We start from the raw sequence: 16,684 nt of genomic DNA, 5'->3' as shown, positions 1-16,684 counted from the left end.
TTGAATATAGTTTATACTGCTTTCCCACTCTCAGGTTTATAGCAAAATTCCTCACTCGCGTCTATCTATAGCCACGTCACAGGTGAGTAGATTACGACGCCGTTTTGTGTATCTATTTTCCGATAATACCCTTCACAGTTGTTTCTCTGCGCGTGGCAAAAAGTAAGCCCTGAGCGTATTAAAGGAGCCCTTTGGGTATTTTCTCAACTAAGAGTTTTTTTTGCTTTGATTCTCCCTCTAGAAAGAAAACCCTCGGCGGAAGAACAGTAGTAGAAGCGTGATCATCATGTCGGCTAGCGGCGGCGGTAGTGGTGGCGCAGGAGAGGAAGAGAAGAAGCCTAACGATCAGGCGGTTCATATCAATCTGAAGGTTAAGGGTCAGGTATATTCATTATCGACGTTTTAATTGTTTAACATGTATTTTTATCTCTTTACTTCCATCTGTGTTGATTTTCATGTACATATGCTCGCATACAGCTGTGATTTCGTTCTCAGGATAGTTCTTGTGATTATTTTTGTTTTCGGCAATGATGAAAAAACTCGTGTAGTCAAGCAGTTTTGTACTGATAAAAGATGCAGTTCTATTAATCCATGATTCCTTTGAATATGCATGTGGTTCGATGATACATAATTATGAAGTTAATCGGGCTGATGGATTTCATGTTTCTGCACGCACTGGTGGGGGTGTTGTGCACTGTAAACTGTGATTTACCTTACGAGTGTACGTACGGTGTTTTGGGTAGATTTGTTATACAGAGAAACCAACATCGAGCCATATCTTGCTGTATTTTTTTTAAAATTTAAAACCAAAACAACGAATTACCATGTAAAGCTGAGGTTTGGTTTGGAAGAAGGTCTGGGCAGTTTGAGCAGTTAACAGACCAATTTTTTTGAATATGACTTAATAAAGCTCTTACTATAATATTTCATACCTGGTGCAGATCAACCTTTTTTGTGTGAAGGTAGTGTCCGGGTTAGTTTGCGTCCACCTCGAGTATTCTATCGGGTACCTGCTGCTTCTCACCAATATAGGTACCGGCAACTTTACTCACCAAGGCTTAAAAGATGAGAAGATATCATTTGGTTTTTTTTTTCCTCCGTTGGGGTATAAACTTGAAACCTTATGGTTCTCCTCCCACTTTATTGACCAATAAGCCACACTCTTAGGTGTTAGTGTAGATCACAACTTACTGTACATAAATGGAACAATGCAGTTTGGATCTCTTCTTGCCCCCTATACCATTGTTTGTCCCGCTTTGGTAATGTTTGTCATGTATATAAGCAAGACATGGAATGAATAATGAGTGGGATGGAAGTAATCCAAATGCCAACTTAGCTGGCTTAGTGACCCTCTTCTTTTTCTTTTTATTGTGGTATGTTATGAATCTGTGTGGTTAACATTGGGCAGTTACATAAAACCTAAATGAAACCCTAATAATGATTATTTTTACAAGTTGAAAACTGTAAGCTCCCAACTTATAAAAGAAACATGTTTCTGTTCAGTTTAATTTGTCGATTCTATAGTTTTTCTGCTCACCACTAAATTTTCTTCCCTCACCTTCTTTTTTGTTCTTCCTTTTGGGTCTCATTCTGTTCCATTTCATGCTCATAAAATACAAGTTCCAGTCAATTCTCAAATATTCTTTTATCTGTTCTGTTTATATCTGCTCTGTTCAATATAGATGCTAAGCTGCATTCTTGAGTAATATAAAGGTTTTATTGCCCAGGTTAGCTCTACCTTTCTTTGATTTCCATGTAAGAAATGATCCGACTCTAAGTCTGTCCGGAATCTGGATAATAAGAATTTTCCCTTGGACTTGGAAGGGTTCTTGGTATTAATTGGACATGTCAATAGAATGCTGGAGGATAGAAGTATTGTATGCTAGGTGTGGGAGTGCTGGGCTTGGGTGTGACCACGAGGAAGACAATATCTTTAGCTGTAGAGATAGGACTTGGAAGAGGGCACTCAGTGTGGGGGCAGACATATCTTTTGACGCAGTCTATTTTACAGGAATGGTATTTGATTTTGTTGTTTGCCTTCTACTGCTAACGCTGTTTAGAAAACCTCAGCGATGAGTCAATCCCTCCATGGATGAAAACATGCATTCTACGCTCAAACCATAATTAAGGGAAAGTAGATTCACTTAACACAACCACATGTATTAGTTAATACTTACCATAAAACCAAGAAGAAAAATAAAAAGAAATCCTCCATGTATTAGTATTTTGTTGCAAACTTCAAAGTAATCTTGTGTTATCCTCATGATGATTGTCAATGGTGTAGGGAATATTTTTTTGGAGCATTGCGCATTCAATTTTTTTTTCCCAATTCGGATTATGTAGCCTTCTCTTTTTCTAGATTGTGCTGGATAAATTGCTTAAACTCTTTCTGATGCTGTACTCTGTGGTTGTTAATATTGTGGTAATGGTAATAGTCAACACATTTACTCTTGAGGGAAATAAGTGTAATCATTGTTGTGCTTGTCTATATTAACCTGGCCTCCATCCCAGGTCAGGATCATTGATTGCTTGAATGTTACCTTGTTCGAATGTGGCAGATAATATAGTTTAGTTGGATGTGTTTCATAGTAGCTAGAGAGGCCTCTCTGCCTCAGACCTCAGTGGTGCCTATATCATCTTTGCTTTAGTGCTTAGTTTACAGAATTTTGCTTCCATGTTTATATAATTACGGAGCTAGATTTTTTCCATACTAACCAGGAGTATATAGCACGGAATGTAGACTCCGAAGCAGCAAACTGCACTTGACCTATTTCTCTCCCTTTCTTTTTTCCTCTCATTGTTAAATAACGTGGTTGTGAGTTGTTCAGTTGTAATGTTATGTGGCCCCAATGTGTACTTTTTGAAACATTTGCTTCTTAGTATTACGTTGTTTGGCATTCTTTTGCCATAGTTTGTGCGCTCCCTCAACCTAAAAACAAGGAAGAGAGTTTGAGAAGATGGAATTGAGGAGTCCTTTCCATATTGAATTGTGTTTTTTTTTCATTGGTAATCTCCATCAATTCTTGCATGCAGGATGGAAATGAAGTGTTTTTCAGGATCAAGCGTAACACAGTTGCGCAAGCTCATGAATGCTTACTGTGACCGTCAGTCGGTTGACATGAACTCAATTGCATTCTTATTTGATGGTCGCAGGCTTAAGGGAGAGCAAACTCCTGATGAGGTATTGAAACACTTCACACAACTTGTCTTGTTTAACCAACTTATATTTATCTCACATTCTTTTCTACAATTGTTGAAATAGCTGGAGATGGAGGAGGGTGATGAAATCGATGCAATGCTACATCAAACTGGAGGCAATGATGCATGATGCTGCTGCGCTTTTGTTCCTAATTGTTAACTTGGTGGTTATATGGTTGTAGTTGGTTGTTAGGGTGAACGCTTTGGAGTGTTGGTTATTACTCTCCCATCTGCCTAAATGGGGGAGTGTATGGATGTTAGTAGTTTTAGTTTTCAGTACTAGACGATAGCTTCCAAATAGTTTTCACTTTCCATCGGCAATTATCAGAGTTTACTCTGAATATGTGTCTTGTATCTCACTTTGCCTAATTATATTTCAGACCTGTCGTAATGATGAAACATCAACATCTTACAAATGCTGAAACACATCCTGACCGAGATACCACTAGTTCCACGGCTGGTTGCTTGGATTTGGTGGTCTTGGAAAGCCAAGACAAACAGAAATAGACTATTGGAGCAGTAGCCTACCCCTACCCTCATCAAAGTAGAACGAAACCAAAATGTGGTTCTTTTGGACAAGTAGTACTTTAATAGGTGTAAATAAAAAAGATGATATTTTTATATATAGCGTCCAAATAGCGGGTGCTATACATTAACGTTAACTGTGCCATTAATGTATAGTGCCCAGTATTTGGGAGCTATACATAAAAAGCTGACACTAACAGGTATAACGTCCAAATACTGGATGCTATACATAAAATTTTATGTATAACGTCTAGTATTTGGGCGCTATATGCCTTTTTTCTGGCCCCATCAATAATTCCTGACTTCAATAATTTAAAAACGTAGTGCCACTTTTTGGGCGCTATATATATATATATATATAAAAAAGTTCCAGCTAGCCATTTTCTATATAAAGAGGTTAGGATTGTATAGAAATTTATTCAAAATGTGTATAGTGTAGAAATTTTCCGGCTAGCCATTTCCATACTCTTGTTGAAATGTTTATTGTTAAATTCTCCAGCATTTTTTTATTATGTCTGAAGAGCGTAGAATAAGAGTTTCATTATATTGGGGGGTGAGATTGTGATGGAGAATAACTTCGTGGGCTACAGTTTACCTGCTCAGTGTCATGTTAAATTGTCACTTATAATGGAGTACGATAAATTGATATCGTTTTTATGCAAAAAAATGAGTGTGAGGAAACGTTCAGTGATACTTAAAGTAACCGGAAGATATCTGTATTCCGTCATTCCGCAAGGGGTTACTTTTTACTCGGAGTTTAACATCGACGATGATGAAACTTTGAGTGATTTTCTGAGGACTCCAGATGAATGCCGGGAATTTCTTGTAATCACAATGTTGGAGATGTACGTGAAGGTCGAAGACGTTCCAAAAAATGAGGTTGTGCGTAGTAGAGATAACCCCCAGTCATCGGGTGGTTATTCTGGAGCAGTTTTTACCGGACATGTTCCGGATGAAAGAGTTTTCCTTGATTTAAACTTATCACCGCCGACGAATGAGCAGCGAGAAAATAATTTATACCCTGCTTTTCATAATTCACAAGACGAGTGGTAAACTTCAATTTTCATTTGTGTTAATTATGTATATTTTTGGTGTATTGAATTTGTATTAACGCTCATATATTTAATATGGGGTACCGGCCGGATATGAATTTTACAAGTGGCCCATCCGGTAGTCATCACCTAATTAAAAACGTCCATCATGGAGTTTCATCACATTACGACTTGTAAGTGAAGTGATATAGCTATATGGAAAGCATTTATTAATTCAGTAGCTTATATTTTTGTTGGTTGTGCAGTGAAAACGAACAAGTTGAACCACCCGTACTCACTCAATTGCCCGAAAATGACGTATTACATCGGGATCTGGCAGATGCACAGAGTGAGGAACAGAACAGTGATTACGATAATAATGCTGATGAATCCAGAGACGAGAATCCCTTTCCTCGTGAGGATGGTGATGCGCAGGATAAGGAGGAAGGACCTGATTTGAAGAGAGACCCCTTAGACGAAGAGTGTACGAGTCCGAAGTGCCATTTCATTCAAGGGAGATTCCTTACATTGATAACTTGCCAACCGTGCCGGATGTGGAAGCTCTCACAAGGGATTTTGATGAAATCCGGACAACAATGTGGGATGAGTCTAGACCAACGGTGCTTGCAAATGGGATGCTTTTTCTTGATAAAGCGCGCGTAAGCAGAGCTTGTAAAATGCACAACGTAAAAGAGTGACGTGAGATGCAGGTATGAGAGTCAAGTCCGATGGTATACAAGGCTGTTTGCTGCATGTGGTTTTGGCCATGTAATTGGATGTTGCGTGCGACCAAGAAGAAGACAGGTATGTGGAAAGTGGGTAAATACATTCCCACCCACACATGCGAAATGGACACATTCAACGGGAATCACTTCAACTTGGATATTGACTTGATTTCTCTTGTACTTATTCCGCACCTCGAAGCGTCCATAAGGTATAAAATCAAAGAGTGCATTACATTAGTCCACCAGGAATATGGCCATACCATTACGAAAAGAAAGGCATTTCTCGGGCGCAAACGAGCGTTTGAAATTGTCTACGGTAATTGGGATAAGTCATTTGCATCTCTGCCAAAGTACATGGCCGCACTACAACACTTTAATCCCGGGATAGTTGTTGAATGGAAGCTTGAGCGGAGTCCGGGAACACCAGAATACATATTCAATTACGTGTTCTGGGCGTTTAAGCCAACAATTGATGGTTTTTCGCATTGCCGGCCCGTAATATCCATAGACAGAACTCATGTCTATGGAAAGTACTATATCAAGCTATTGATAGCCGTCGCAGTGGATGCTAATGGACAGATATTTCCTCTAGCTTTCGTTGTTTGTGCCAATGAAAGTACAGAGACGTGGACGCTGTTTTTGAACCACCTGAAAGAGCACGTTGTCAAATCACGTTCAGGTATTGGTCTAATATCGGATCGGCATGGTGGTATATTAAGTTCTGTGGAGAACTTGCTTGCATGGCAAGAACCTTATGCATACCACCGTTACTGTGTGAGGCACTTTAAGACCAATTCCCAGAAGGAACATCCCAACAAGGATCTACATGATTTGATGTGGATGGCAGTAACAGACCACCAACAACATAAATTCCGGAGGCATATGGATTCTATCAGGCAAGAAGACGAGACAGCCTATTGTTGGTTAATGCGACATCACCCGAAAAAGTGGACTTTGCATGCGGATGGTGGCAGAAGATGGAGAATTCTTACTACAAACGTGTCAGAGTCCTTCAATGGGTTATTAAAGTCGTCAAGAGGATTGCCCGTCACAGCCATGGTGCGGATGTCGTTCAAGCAGATGGCGGAGAGGTTTGTTGAACGGTCTGTAGTTGCAACGGAATTGATGGAAAGGGGTGTTGAATTTATGCCAGTGCCGATGCAGAGATTTGAGAAATACAGACGGCGACACATTGGCATTCATTTTTGCAGTATGATAACGAAAGAGGTGTTTTTGAAGTTCGCACCGCTATCCATAATAATCGGGGTAATAATGTACATACTATAAATGAATCAGCAAGGTTATGCTCCTGTGGAAATGGTCCATCTACCACATGCCTTGCTCACATGCCATCAAGTGTTTTCAACGTGTTGGTTATGCGGAGACCAACTATGTTGATCAACAATATAGTATTTTCAAGTACCTAAACACACATAGTGGTCAGTTGCAGCCAGTGGGTGCTGAGCATTATTGGCCTCCGGAACCATTTAAAATGATGTGTAACAAGTCCTATTTGCGTAAAATACATGTGCAGAAGAGAACGTGTATACGAAACCAAATAGATGTTAGTGATACCGTTTATGCGCGCAAATGTGGTATATGCTCGCAAACAGGACACGACCGCCGTAAATGTCCTTCAGCTGGTTTGGGTGGCAAAACTAATCAAGCTCGTGGTGGGTGTTCTTCTAGTGTACCTAACTACCCATGAGTTGATGTTGTAATAATTAGTTGTTATGTCTATGTTGCAAGATTTATGAAATAAAATTATGCTTGTTAATTATGATTTGTACTTTCCCATTTTACCTATTTAAATAATAATTTAATAAAATTATCTATATATTTAGAGCGGTTAAATATACAGTTTTGTGTGTGTTGTCTTGTCGAACTGAAAAAGCTGACCAACTGACATAAAGTTGTTTTGTCAATATCATGATATTTAACACGCAAAATATAGCGTCAGTAGATTAGTACGTTATGTATTTAGCGCGGTTAAATATACAGTTTTGTGTGTGCTGTCTTGTCGAACTGAAAAAGCTGACCAGCTGACATAAAATTGTTTTGTCAATATCATGATATTTAACACGCAAAATATAGCACCATTAGATTAGTACGTTATGTATTTAGCGCGGTTAAATATACAGTTTTGTGTGTGTTGTCTTGTCAAACTGAAAAAGCTGACCAGCTGACATAAAGTTGTCTTGTCAATATCAGGATATTTAACATGCAAAATATAGCGCCATTAGATAGTACGTTATACATTTAGCGCGGTTGAATACTACGTTATATGTGTGTTGTCTTTCTCTTGTACTTATTCCGCACCTCGAAGCGACCATAAGGTATAAAATCAAAGAGTGCATTACATCAGTCCACTAGGAACATAGCCATACCATTACGAAAAAGAAAGGCATTTCTCGGGCGCAAACGAGCTTTTGAAATTGTCTATAGTAATTGGGATAAGTCATTTGCATCTCTGCCAAAATATAGCGCTATTAAATAGTACGTTATGTATTTAGCGCGGTTGAACACTACGTTATGTGTATGTTGTCTTGTCGAACTGAAAAAGCTGACCAGCTGACATAAAGTTGTCTTGTCAACATCATGATATTTAACACGCAAAATTAGCGCCATTACATAGTACGTTATGTATTTAGCGCGGTTAAATACTACATTATGTAGGTGTTGTCTCGCCTATAAATAACGGGCTCATTGTAGTTATTTTGTGTGCTCAAAATTTACTAAAAGCAAATATTTCATTAAAAGTAAGATTTTTTTTACTAAAAGCAAATATTTCACAAATGGCTCAACCTCTTTGTCCACCAAAGTGCAAGTGTGGAAAAGCATGCTTGATGAAAAATTATTGGGATGGTGGTGAAGTTGGACGCCGCTACTGGCACTGTATGAACCAGTTTTACAAGGTTCCCGGCGAACCTATTTGTGATTTTGAGGAATGGGTTGATGAACCATGTTATTAGGAATGCTACAGAGAACAACTGCAGTATCTTCATAATGTGTGTTTAAGACAACAGGAACATGAAAAAGAAAACAATAGAATTATTGTAGACTTTAGGGCGAAACTGAAGGAGGTGGGAGAAGAAAAATGGAAAACACAATCGAATTGTGAAGCACAAAAGGAACGCAAAAAAATATAAATGGGAACTTGCAGAGGTGAAGGCGAAACTGAAAGAGGTAGAAGAGGAAAAAGAACAACTGGAAGAACGATTTAAGTGGTTGGAGCGGAGAATAAATGGCAACCGGGGCTAAACATTAGCATGTATGTGTTTAGTGTATTTTTCATATTTCATGTATTTTTATTATATTGGCCTGCTATGTTTTTGTTTGTGCTTGTGTTTGTGCTGTAGTAATGTTTTCCTTGTTTGTTGTACTAAATTTTATTTTAATTGAAGTGGAAGTTAAGTTTAAGTGCTTGTGTTGTTATATGAAACTATCAAACGAATGGGGAACTAAAAAAAGTAATGGGCATATTCGATTAAATATTGTTGTTAATGTATACAAAAATATTATTTACACCAAATAAAAAAAAGGAAGGCCGAATCAATGTGTCCCGCATCTGGTGTGTCTCAATGCACCCGCTGGCCTGAGGCGCATCCCCTCCCGCCCGGGTGCGCTATCAGGATCATCATCATCAAGTCGTCTCCTTATAGCCGGATGCGGCGCAGGATGACATGTATCGGTGGTGCTGTCAGGTCCAGTAGAAGGCTACATAATAATATGAAACTTAGTATAGAAAACTACATAACAATTCACAACAATTTATATTGTCTTATCATCATCGTGTCTGGATCCTGAATGTAGTCATCTGTCGCAGCATCGCATGAAGCCTTAAAAAGGAAATTAATAAAGCTAAAGAAAATAAATAAGTTACAATTAAAACAAATTTAAATTCAATACTAATAAACTCATACCTGCGCATGTGATGTGGAGCCATAACTCAGTCGGTGCCCACTATAAAAATCTCGGGTCGGTCGATCCTCATCAGTGGTAGACGGGCCTGGGAAGTATCTACCCCAATCCACTCCTTGAATATCCGAGCCCGTGATAAATAATTGACCTGATGGGGTCACCTGAGATGGCACTGGAGTGCGATAAATTCCAAGGCTGTAAGACGACATGTCCGTCTCATGCATGCCACCTGCCATATCAGCAGCAACATCATCAGCAGGAGTTTCAACGCCCCCTTGCTGGGGATCACCTCCTCTTCGCCCACGACCATGTCGTCCGGCACCACCAGCTCGTCGGGCACATCCAACTCGTGGGATACCATGACCTCGCTGGTACTGCGCTAGGTTCATATAATCAGCCTCCTGTGCCAAACGCTGATCCTATCGGGCTCGCTGCAGTGTCTGGGCAGCCACATCCATGAATCGACGACTATACTCCTGCATGGCCACAGGATCGTGGACATGACTCTGCATCTGATGCCCCATATGATAGACGGTATGCAATCCAATCGCCTGCACAAAGTAAAAAAATATAAACTACATATTTGGCACTAAATTACAGGTATATAATTAATAATAACAGAAAACATACCAGGGCCTCGTGTCTTCCGGCGTATGGGACGTACCGACCGTGTGCCTAATGAACTGGGTTCCCGATAAAAAGTAGGGAAACAGTGCGGTACCATGCCATATAACGTTGAATAGGAAAGTGCTGCGGTTGGGTCAAGTCCCCTCGCCTATCCCAAGTACCCAACTGCTCATCAAGCCATGCCATAAATATGTCGTCCGCCCTGGACCAATCATCCCTCTCATAATGTAAAGCAAGCCATGCAGGCGGACTTGGTATAGGCTGCGGCAGGCCAAACTGACGAAATACCCGCTCGGAGGCATGATGCTCGACAATATCGAGACATATGAGCGGGACAGAAGCCCTCCAAATATGTCGACCGAACGTGCAATACACTGGCAGGGTACCTATAACCTCATCGCTGTACGACATCCAGATGAACTATCAAATAAGAACACAAACCGTTAGTATGCGCAACACTAAGTTAATCTATAACAGGTAAGTTTAGTTAGATATTCACCTGTGCGTCCTCCAGCAGATCCAACATATCCCTGCAGAGGGGGAGATTATGATGGGCATCATACTCTCGTGCAAGAGTACGCCGCATAACCCACCTACATGCTAGAGGGAGATGCAGAATTTCTACATTAACCGGTAGCTGTGGTAGAGGTGGCTGAAACTGCAGAAATCGCTCTCAGGCCCAAACCTAACATACAAAGTTGACGTAAAGTATAAGACTAACTATAACTATGTAGAATTGTAACTAATGGACATATTATTTGAATATGTTGTCACCTGTAGAAGTGGCAGAAAGCCACCAACGTCTCTCTGTGTGCCGATGCAAGCTCGACACATCTGCTTAAACAAATATGAGATGACATCACCACCCCAGTTGTAGATGGCTGTATCCTCGAACCGGCCAATATGATGCAGAAAACGGAGGCTCACTAGGTTTCCCGAAGTGTTCGGGAACAAGACCCCCCCAAGTAGAAGGAGCAATAGCAGCCTCGTATATCGCTGTACATCCACCTCTGCTGACTCATCGGTGATAGTATGGTTGATCTGCTCCAGGTGGTCTCTAATGGGGACCAACTGCATACGACTGGACCCAGACGCTACAGTCTCGTCCTCCGGCCTGAAACCCGTGAGCATGCGCAACATATCCCAATAAGACTGTCGCGAATAATATCTCATGGTCGCAGGCAGTAAAACTGGCAAGCCATCAGCGGACAGGCCATATAAAATCTCAGCATCCTGGAGTGTGATGGTGGCCTAGCCGATGGGCAGATGGAAAGTGTGCGTCTCCGGCCGCCACTACTCAATCAAGGTCGTGATCAAAGCCCAGTCGAGCTGTATCCGGCCAATCCTAATAATCCTATATAATCCCATCTCCTCCAGGTAATGGACCACGCGGGGATGTAGAACTCTATGACTCAAAAAGTCCCACAATAGATCCACTCTCCTGGCCCGAAAATTTCTGCGTAAGCAATTGTCCGTCCCATATATACTCGGATCTATGCTGGGGCTGTAGGGCTAATAGATCCAACGTCCGAGGGCCGAGATGTATAGTCGTGTCCATGTCGTGAACTGTAAATTAAAACAACATTAATTGTATTTTATTCTGTATATTAAATATTAATTTTTTGAGATACATAATTTTTAGCGTTATACAAAAATTATACCTATGAGTTTGAGGTTCGATATTTGAGTCCCAGTAGCACCAAACTATCCTTAATAATTATGTGTTTATTTTATATTTTAAATTCATATTTTTTAATAACTTAATTGTACAAATTATATATATAAATATATATACCTATGGGTTCCGGGCTCGATATTTTGAGGCTCAGTGGCACCAAATTAACATTAGTAATTATGTGTGTTGATACAATTGTTAACTTAATTGTACAAAGTTTGCATTTTCAACTACCAGTATAAGATACTTAAACAAAAGGAATTCTAAGCTAAAATACTACACATTACTACGCTACAAGGCTCTAAATTTTACTACGCTAAAAGGGTCTACATTTTACTACGCTAAAAGGTCTAGATTTTACTATGCTAAAAAATAATCTAAACTAAACATAAACAACAAATAAATTTAATTGCAAATAAAACACAAAACAGCATGAAAATACATATATATAAATCAGGATATTAACAGATAAATTTATATTTTTTTATAAAATACTAATATTAAATCCGGATAAATTTAACATACTAGTTTCGAAAAAAAAAAATACAAACCGAAATAGAACACATACAAATCAAATAATATGCATTATTATTATAAAAGTTTCAACTTAAAATAAACCGAAATACCTCGATTTAGAATTTTCGGAAAGCAAATAGATTGAAATTTTGACTCCGGAAGTATGAATCAACAATAATACGAAACTCTACTCGGATGTGGGACCTACGTTCTTCACCTTTTATGTGACGGGAGACCCAATTTTTTTTTAAAATAGTGGGGCAGCGGGTATGGGAGTGGGGGCCCAAGAAGAAGAAAATATAAAATATTGAGGAAGAAGAAGCAGAATGGTCGTCTTGAAGAAGAAGACTCGTTTTTAAAAAAAAAGGTATAGCGCCGGGTATTTGGGAGCTATACCTGTTAATGTCAGCTTTCTATGTATAGCGCCCAAATATTGGGCGCTATACATTAACGGCACAGTTAACGTTAATGTATAGCGCCCAGTATTTGGGCGCTATATATAAAAATGCCATTTTTTTACACATATTAAGGTGCTACTTGTCCCAAAAAATCACATTTTGGTTCCGAACTCTCATCAAAGTTGGGCAACCTTTGTGTCAACAAAAGTATTCGAGAATTATAATAATTATTTATGTTATATAATTAGTCTGTAGTATATTGCAACAAGAGGGGTTGCTCTGATGGTAAGCAACCTCCACTTACAACCAAGAGGTTGTGAGTTCGAGTCTCACTAAGAGCAAAATGAAAAGTTCTTGGAGGGAAGAACTCTTGGTATCAAATTTAAAGCACATGCGTTAGTAAACTTACAAAAAATTGGTAACTTCATAAATGTAACAAACCAACCATAGGAGGATGGCATTAATGATGGTTGACCAACTCCTCATCCAATACCTAATTAGCTATTAAAAAATATGTTAAAGCATCTGGTATTTCATATCATCTGGCAGTGCTTCATTGGATGATAAAACTAGTTTGTCTTACATTTTGATCTTTAACAATCGTTAATGATTGGCCGGCACCTTTCACCATTAAGATGACTAGCAAAACCTCATTGAAGGTGAGATGCAAATTAAGGTTGCAAAGACCTGCTGATTACTGGTTACAAGTTACAACTGCTTAATTCCCGTTTTATTTTCTGTTGATCTTCATAAGCACTAAACTAATCAGAGGGATAGAAGCTAACAATATAGTGATTACAGTTTCATCCTGCACCAATTTAAGTTCGAGCAAAAGTCACCTTTAAAATTTCCTTTACTAGCCCAATCGATCTAAAAGTTAAAATTAAAAGAAAAATATCTTAAGATACCATAAGGTAGTTGTGGAGGGTTTTGTCACAAATAATTACATGTTGGGTTGCACGTAGTGGAATCTCCCGCATTAGGAGTAAGACATTATTAACGGTCCCACTATCTGGACTAAGTTGTCAAGTCCTTCTCAACACAAGCTCGACAGCTATTCTCCCGTGACTTTTTCCTAAAGAGAAAGACAATTCCAAAATTCATATATGATAGTAAAGTAAAAACATCAATGTGACCCCAAATAAGACCTTTGTTTCTTCTCTGTTTTACTATGGGCAAAGTACATACTTTATCTATTGAACTTGTCCCCAAATCTCTGTTGCACACTTGTTAAAGACAGAAATAATATTACACACCAAAATTTTTAAAGGTGTATTAATTACACACCATTTCGGTATTTGACCACATCTGCTTAAAGATTGTTATTACACACGCCAATCAACATCTGACACGTGTCATAAATCGTTAAAAAAAAACAATCACGAATTCAACTAATTTTCTAAGTCAATAATAGTGATTTTTACAAAACCCAATAACTCCTCTTTTCTTCTTCCTTTTCTTTTTCTTCTTAGTCACGGGGGTTAAGAGACAAATATGAGGGGTATACAAAATTAGGATGGAGGTTAGGGGAAGAAGACGAAACCAAGGGAGGGGAGGAATCGCGGGGTGGGTTGGGAAAGAAGACATGAGTTATATTTTTTTTCTTTAATTTGTAAAGAAAATAGTTTAAGAAAGGGAAAAGTAAAATAAAAAACTTAATTTCACATGAATTTTGTAATTTTCATGCGCCTCTTTTATGTGTAATACATGTATGTGACACATGGCAAAAGAGATGTGTAATTGACACTTTTAAAAATTTTGGTGTGCAATACTATTCCCGTATTTAATTGTAAGAGGGATTTAAGTACAAAGTCTATCGGTAAAATATGTATTTTTCCTTTTTCTATTCAAACTTTGAATATTAGTCCATACAAGACAGAGGTACAATATACACAAAGGATACCAAGGACCATTATCCTATTCATGCCTGACTAATAATCACTAGCTAGTAATCACTAATTCACAAAAGCCACTAAATTGGGCTAATTCAGAAAAGGATATAGAGACAAATGTAAGAATGCAACATTGAAACAAGATGGGGGAACCAAGAAGAAGAGAAAATAAATTAAAATTAAAGAAAATGCTAAACATTGAAGCTGTGGTAGTTGAAATGGTTTTCAATTGATCAGAAAATGTCGAGAACTTCCAAAATCAAATTGTTGCAGAGAGGACAATTACCCCTTTGAACCCAAAGCTCCCTACAACACAACCTGCAAAATGTATGTCCACATGGTATAAACGCAGCACCCTTATGTCTCACCATACAAACACAACAGTTGTTATATTCTCCGACCGCACCGGCACCGACACCGGCGCCGGGAACTCCATTATCATCAACCTCTTCCTCCTCTTCATCTTCTTCTTCGTCTCCATCTCCTATCATATAAGCTGACCCATCTCCATCATTCTCTGCTAATAACGCCATTAATGACATCCTCACCGGTTCATCTCCTCCAGCATTTTCCCCTTCACTTTCTTCCTCTTCTGCAGTTTCATTTCTGCTCGAAATTCTTCGCAATATTCTTTGTGACCCAGATGCCGAAATCTCCCGCTGACCGAAATTTTCAACGGGCAGGTCCTCTTGGTAAGTAACATCATCGAGGGGAGGAGGTGACCGAGGGGACAACCTCCGAGACATAACTATCGGATTGTTATTACCCTGTTGAATGGAAATGTTAGAAGTCCATGTGTCGGCAGCACGTTTAAGACGGAGTTTGTTCCTGAAATGTTTCCAAGTTTTTCGAGTTTTTCTGCTGCTGTTGGGATCCTCTTGAATGATATCAAGAAGAGTTCTGTTGGAGGAATGGACAGGGGAAGAAGAAGAAGAACATTCTGGTTTGTTGCTCAACACAGCGCCTAACGTAAGACCTGCTGTAGTATTGTTGTTGTTTTCTTTGACTCTGAGGAAGTCTCCGAGGTTAGGAGTATCAATTTTATCATTGAACATCAATGTTCTTAGGCTACTACTGTTGCCGCTGCCACCAGCGGCGCTTTCCATTCAAATGTTAAAGTTCAGTTAGATATCAGGCAAAACCAAAAATGGGGAACTTCTTATTTTGGGAATCTAAGGATTGGAAACTTCGTTATAGAGATCAGTGACAGAATTTCTTGGAGACCAGAAAAGGGAATTAAAAAATGAAGAGTTTTGACATGAAAGGAAAATGACAATGGAAGAGACTCAGATCTGTGGAAATTGTGGCAATTTATTAGTCAATACATAGAGAAGGGGGATAGGAGAAAGCGTGAAGGATAAAGCATAGGATTCTTCAGGGGGGAGTGACCCATGGAATCAGAACTCAGATCTGGGGTATTGTACTTTAGGCATAGCAGCTCAATCAATGAAGAAAGAAGAAATACGCTAAAAGAACAGACACAGTTCTAATTTGCTAAAGAGAGGAGAGAGAGAGAGATGAAATGAAAAAGATAGAGAGAGAAGGGATGTATGTGGGGGGCTGGGTTTTAGGGGGGGGGGGGGATGAAGCAGAAAAGCTTTTGTGTGGACGTTGTGAAATGAAATCTCACTCTACCTAGAAACTGGCGTAGGCGAGTAATTTGGATTGGAAGGTCCCCCCAACAATTTATTTCATCTGTACAATCGAATTCACAGCTCTTTGGCCATTTTCTACGTCACAGGAAAAGTAACATCCAATTTCTGGTTTTTCACTAATTGATTAATTTGGTTAATAGGATAATGCTTGGTGATTAGGCATTAGAACGATCATCGTGTCTTTGAATGTGTATGGTCAAAATTCGCTTATAGAATATTCAGGAAGAAAAGGATCCTCATACCATCGTTTAAGATGGTCCAAGAAGTCGCATTAGCCCACGATCGAGAAGTCCAGGACGGTCGTAGTCAAGTCATCGACGAGGATCACGATCTAGTACTGATGATAACGTTGTAACGGCTAGCTTTCAAAATAAAATCAGAAAAAGAATATTCTAAAGGATATTCTAGCGAATATTCCTTACTTTGTACTGTTAGGGTTGTTTGGGAAGATATCCCATATAAATAGAAAGAAGAGAGAGAATAGAGGCATGTGAAAACTCAATTGTAAGAACAACATTTTG

The 16,684-nt window shown here is 39.1% G+C and overlaps 2 protein-coding genes across 2 annotated transcripts; one reads left to right on the top strand and one right to left on the bottom strand.

Moving 5' to 3' along the window:
* The first annotated feature begins 208 nt into the window (after positions 1-208).
* LOC107782020 (small ubiquitin-related modifier 1) lies at positions 209-3,611 on the top strand. The gene is given in 4 exon segments (XM_016602856.2): positions 209-382; positions 3,034-3,065; positions 3,067-3,181; positions 3,263-3,611. Coding segments are annotated over 4 exon segments (309 nt in total). The 5' UTR covers positions 209-286; the 3' UTR covers positions 3,329-3,611.
* A 10,821-nt stretch (positions 3,612-14,432) lies between these two features.
* On the bottom strand, positions 14,433-16,092 carry LOC107769689 (uncharacterized). The gene has a single exon (XM_016588925.2). It carries the CDS (start codon positions 15,612-15,614, stop codon positions 14,742-14,744), a length of 873 nt encoding a protein of 290 aa, XP_016444411.1. The 5' UTR covers positions 15,615-16,092; the 3' UTR covers positions 14,433-14,741.
* Between the last annotated feature and the right edge of the window lie 592 nt (positions 16,093-16,684).

This window comes from Nicotiana tabacum, chromosome 22, assembly GCF_000715075.1.
Source record: "Nicotiana tabacum cultivar K326 chromosome 22, ASM71507v2, whole genome shotgun sequence".
NCBI lineage: Eukaryota > Viridiplantae > Streptophyta > Magnoliopsida > Solanales > Solanaceae > Nicotiana > Nicotiana tabacum.
This window is presented reverse-complemented; position numbering and strand designations above follow the sequence as displayed.

Bases quoted from the DNA above. Each gene is read 5' to 3' on its own strand.
- LOC107769689 (XM_016588925.2), bottom strand. From the start codon at position 15,614: ATGGAAAGCGCCGCTGGTGGCAGCGGCAACAGTAGTAGCCTAAGAACA.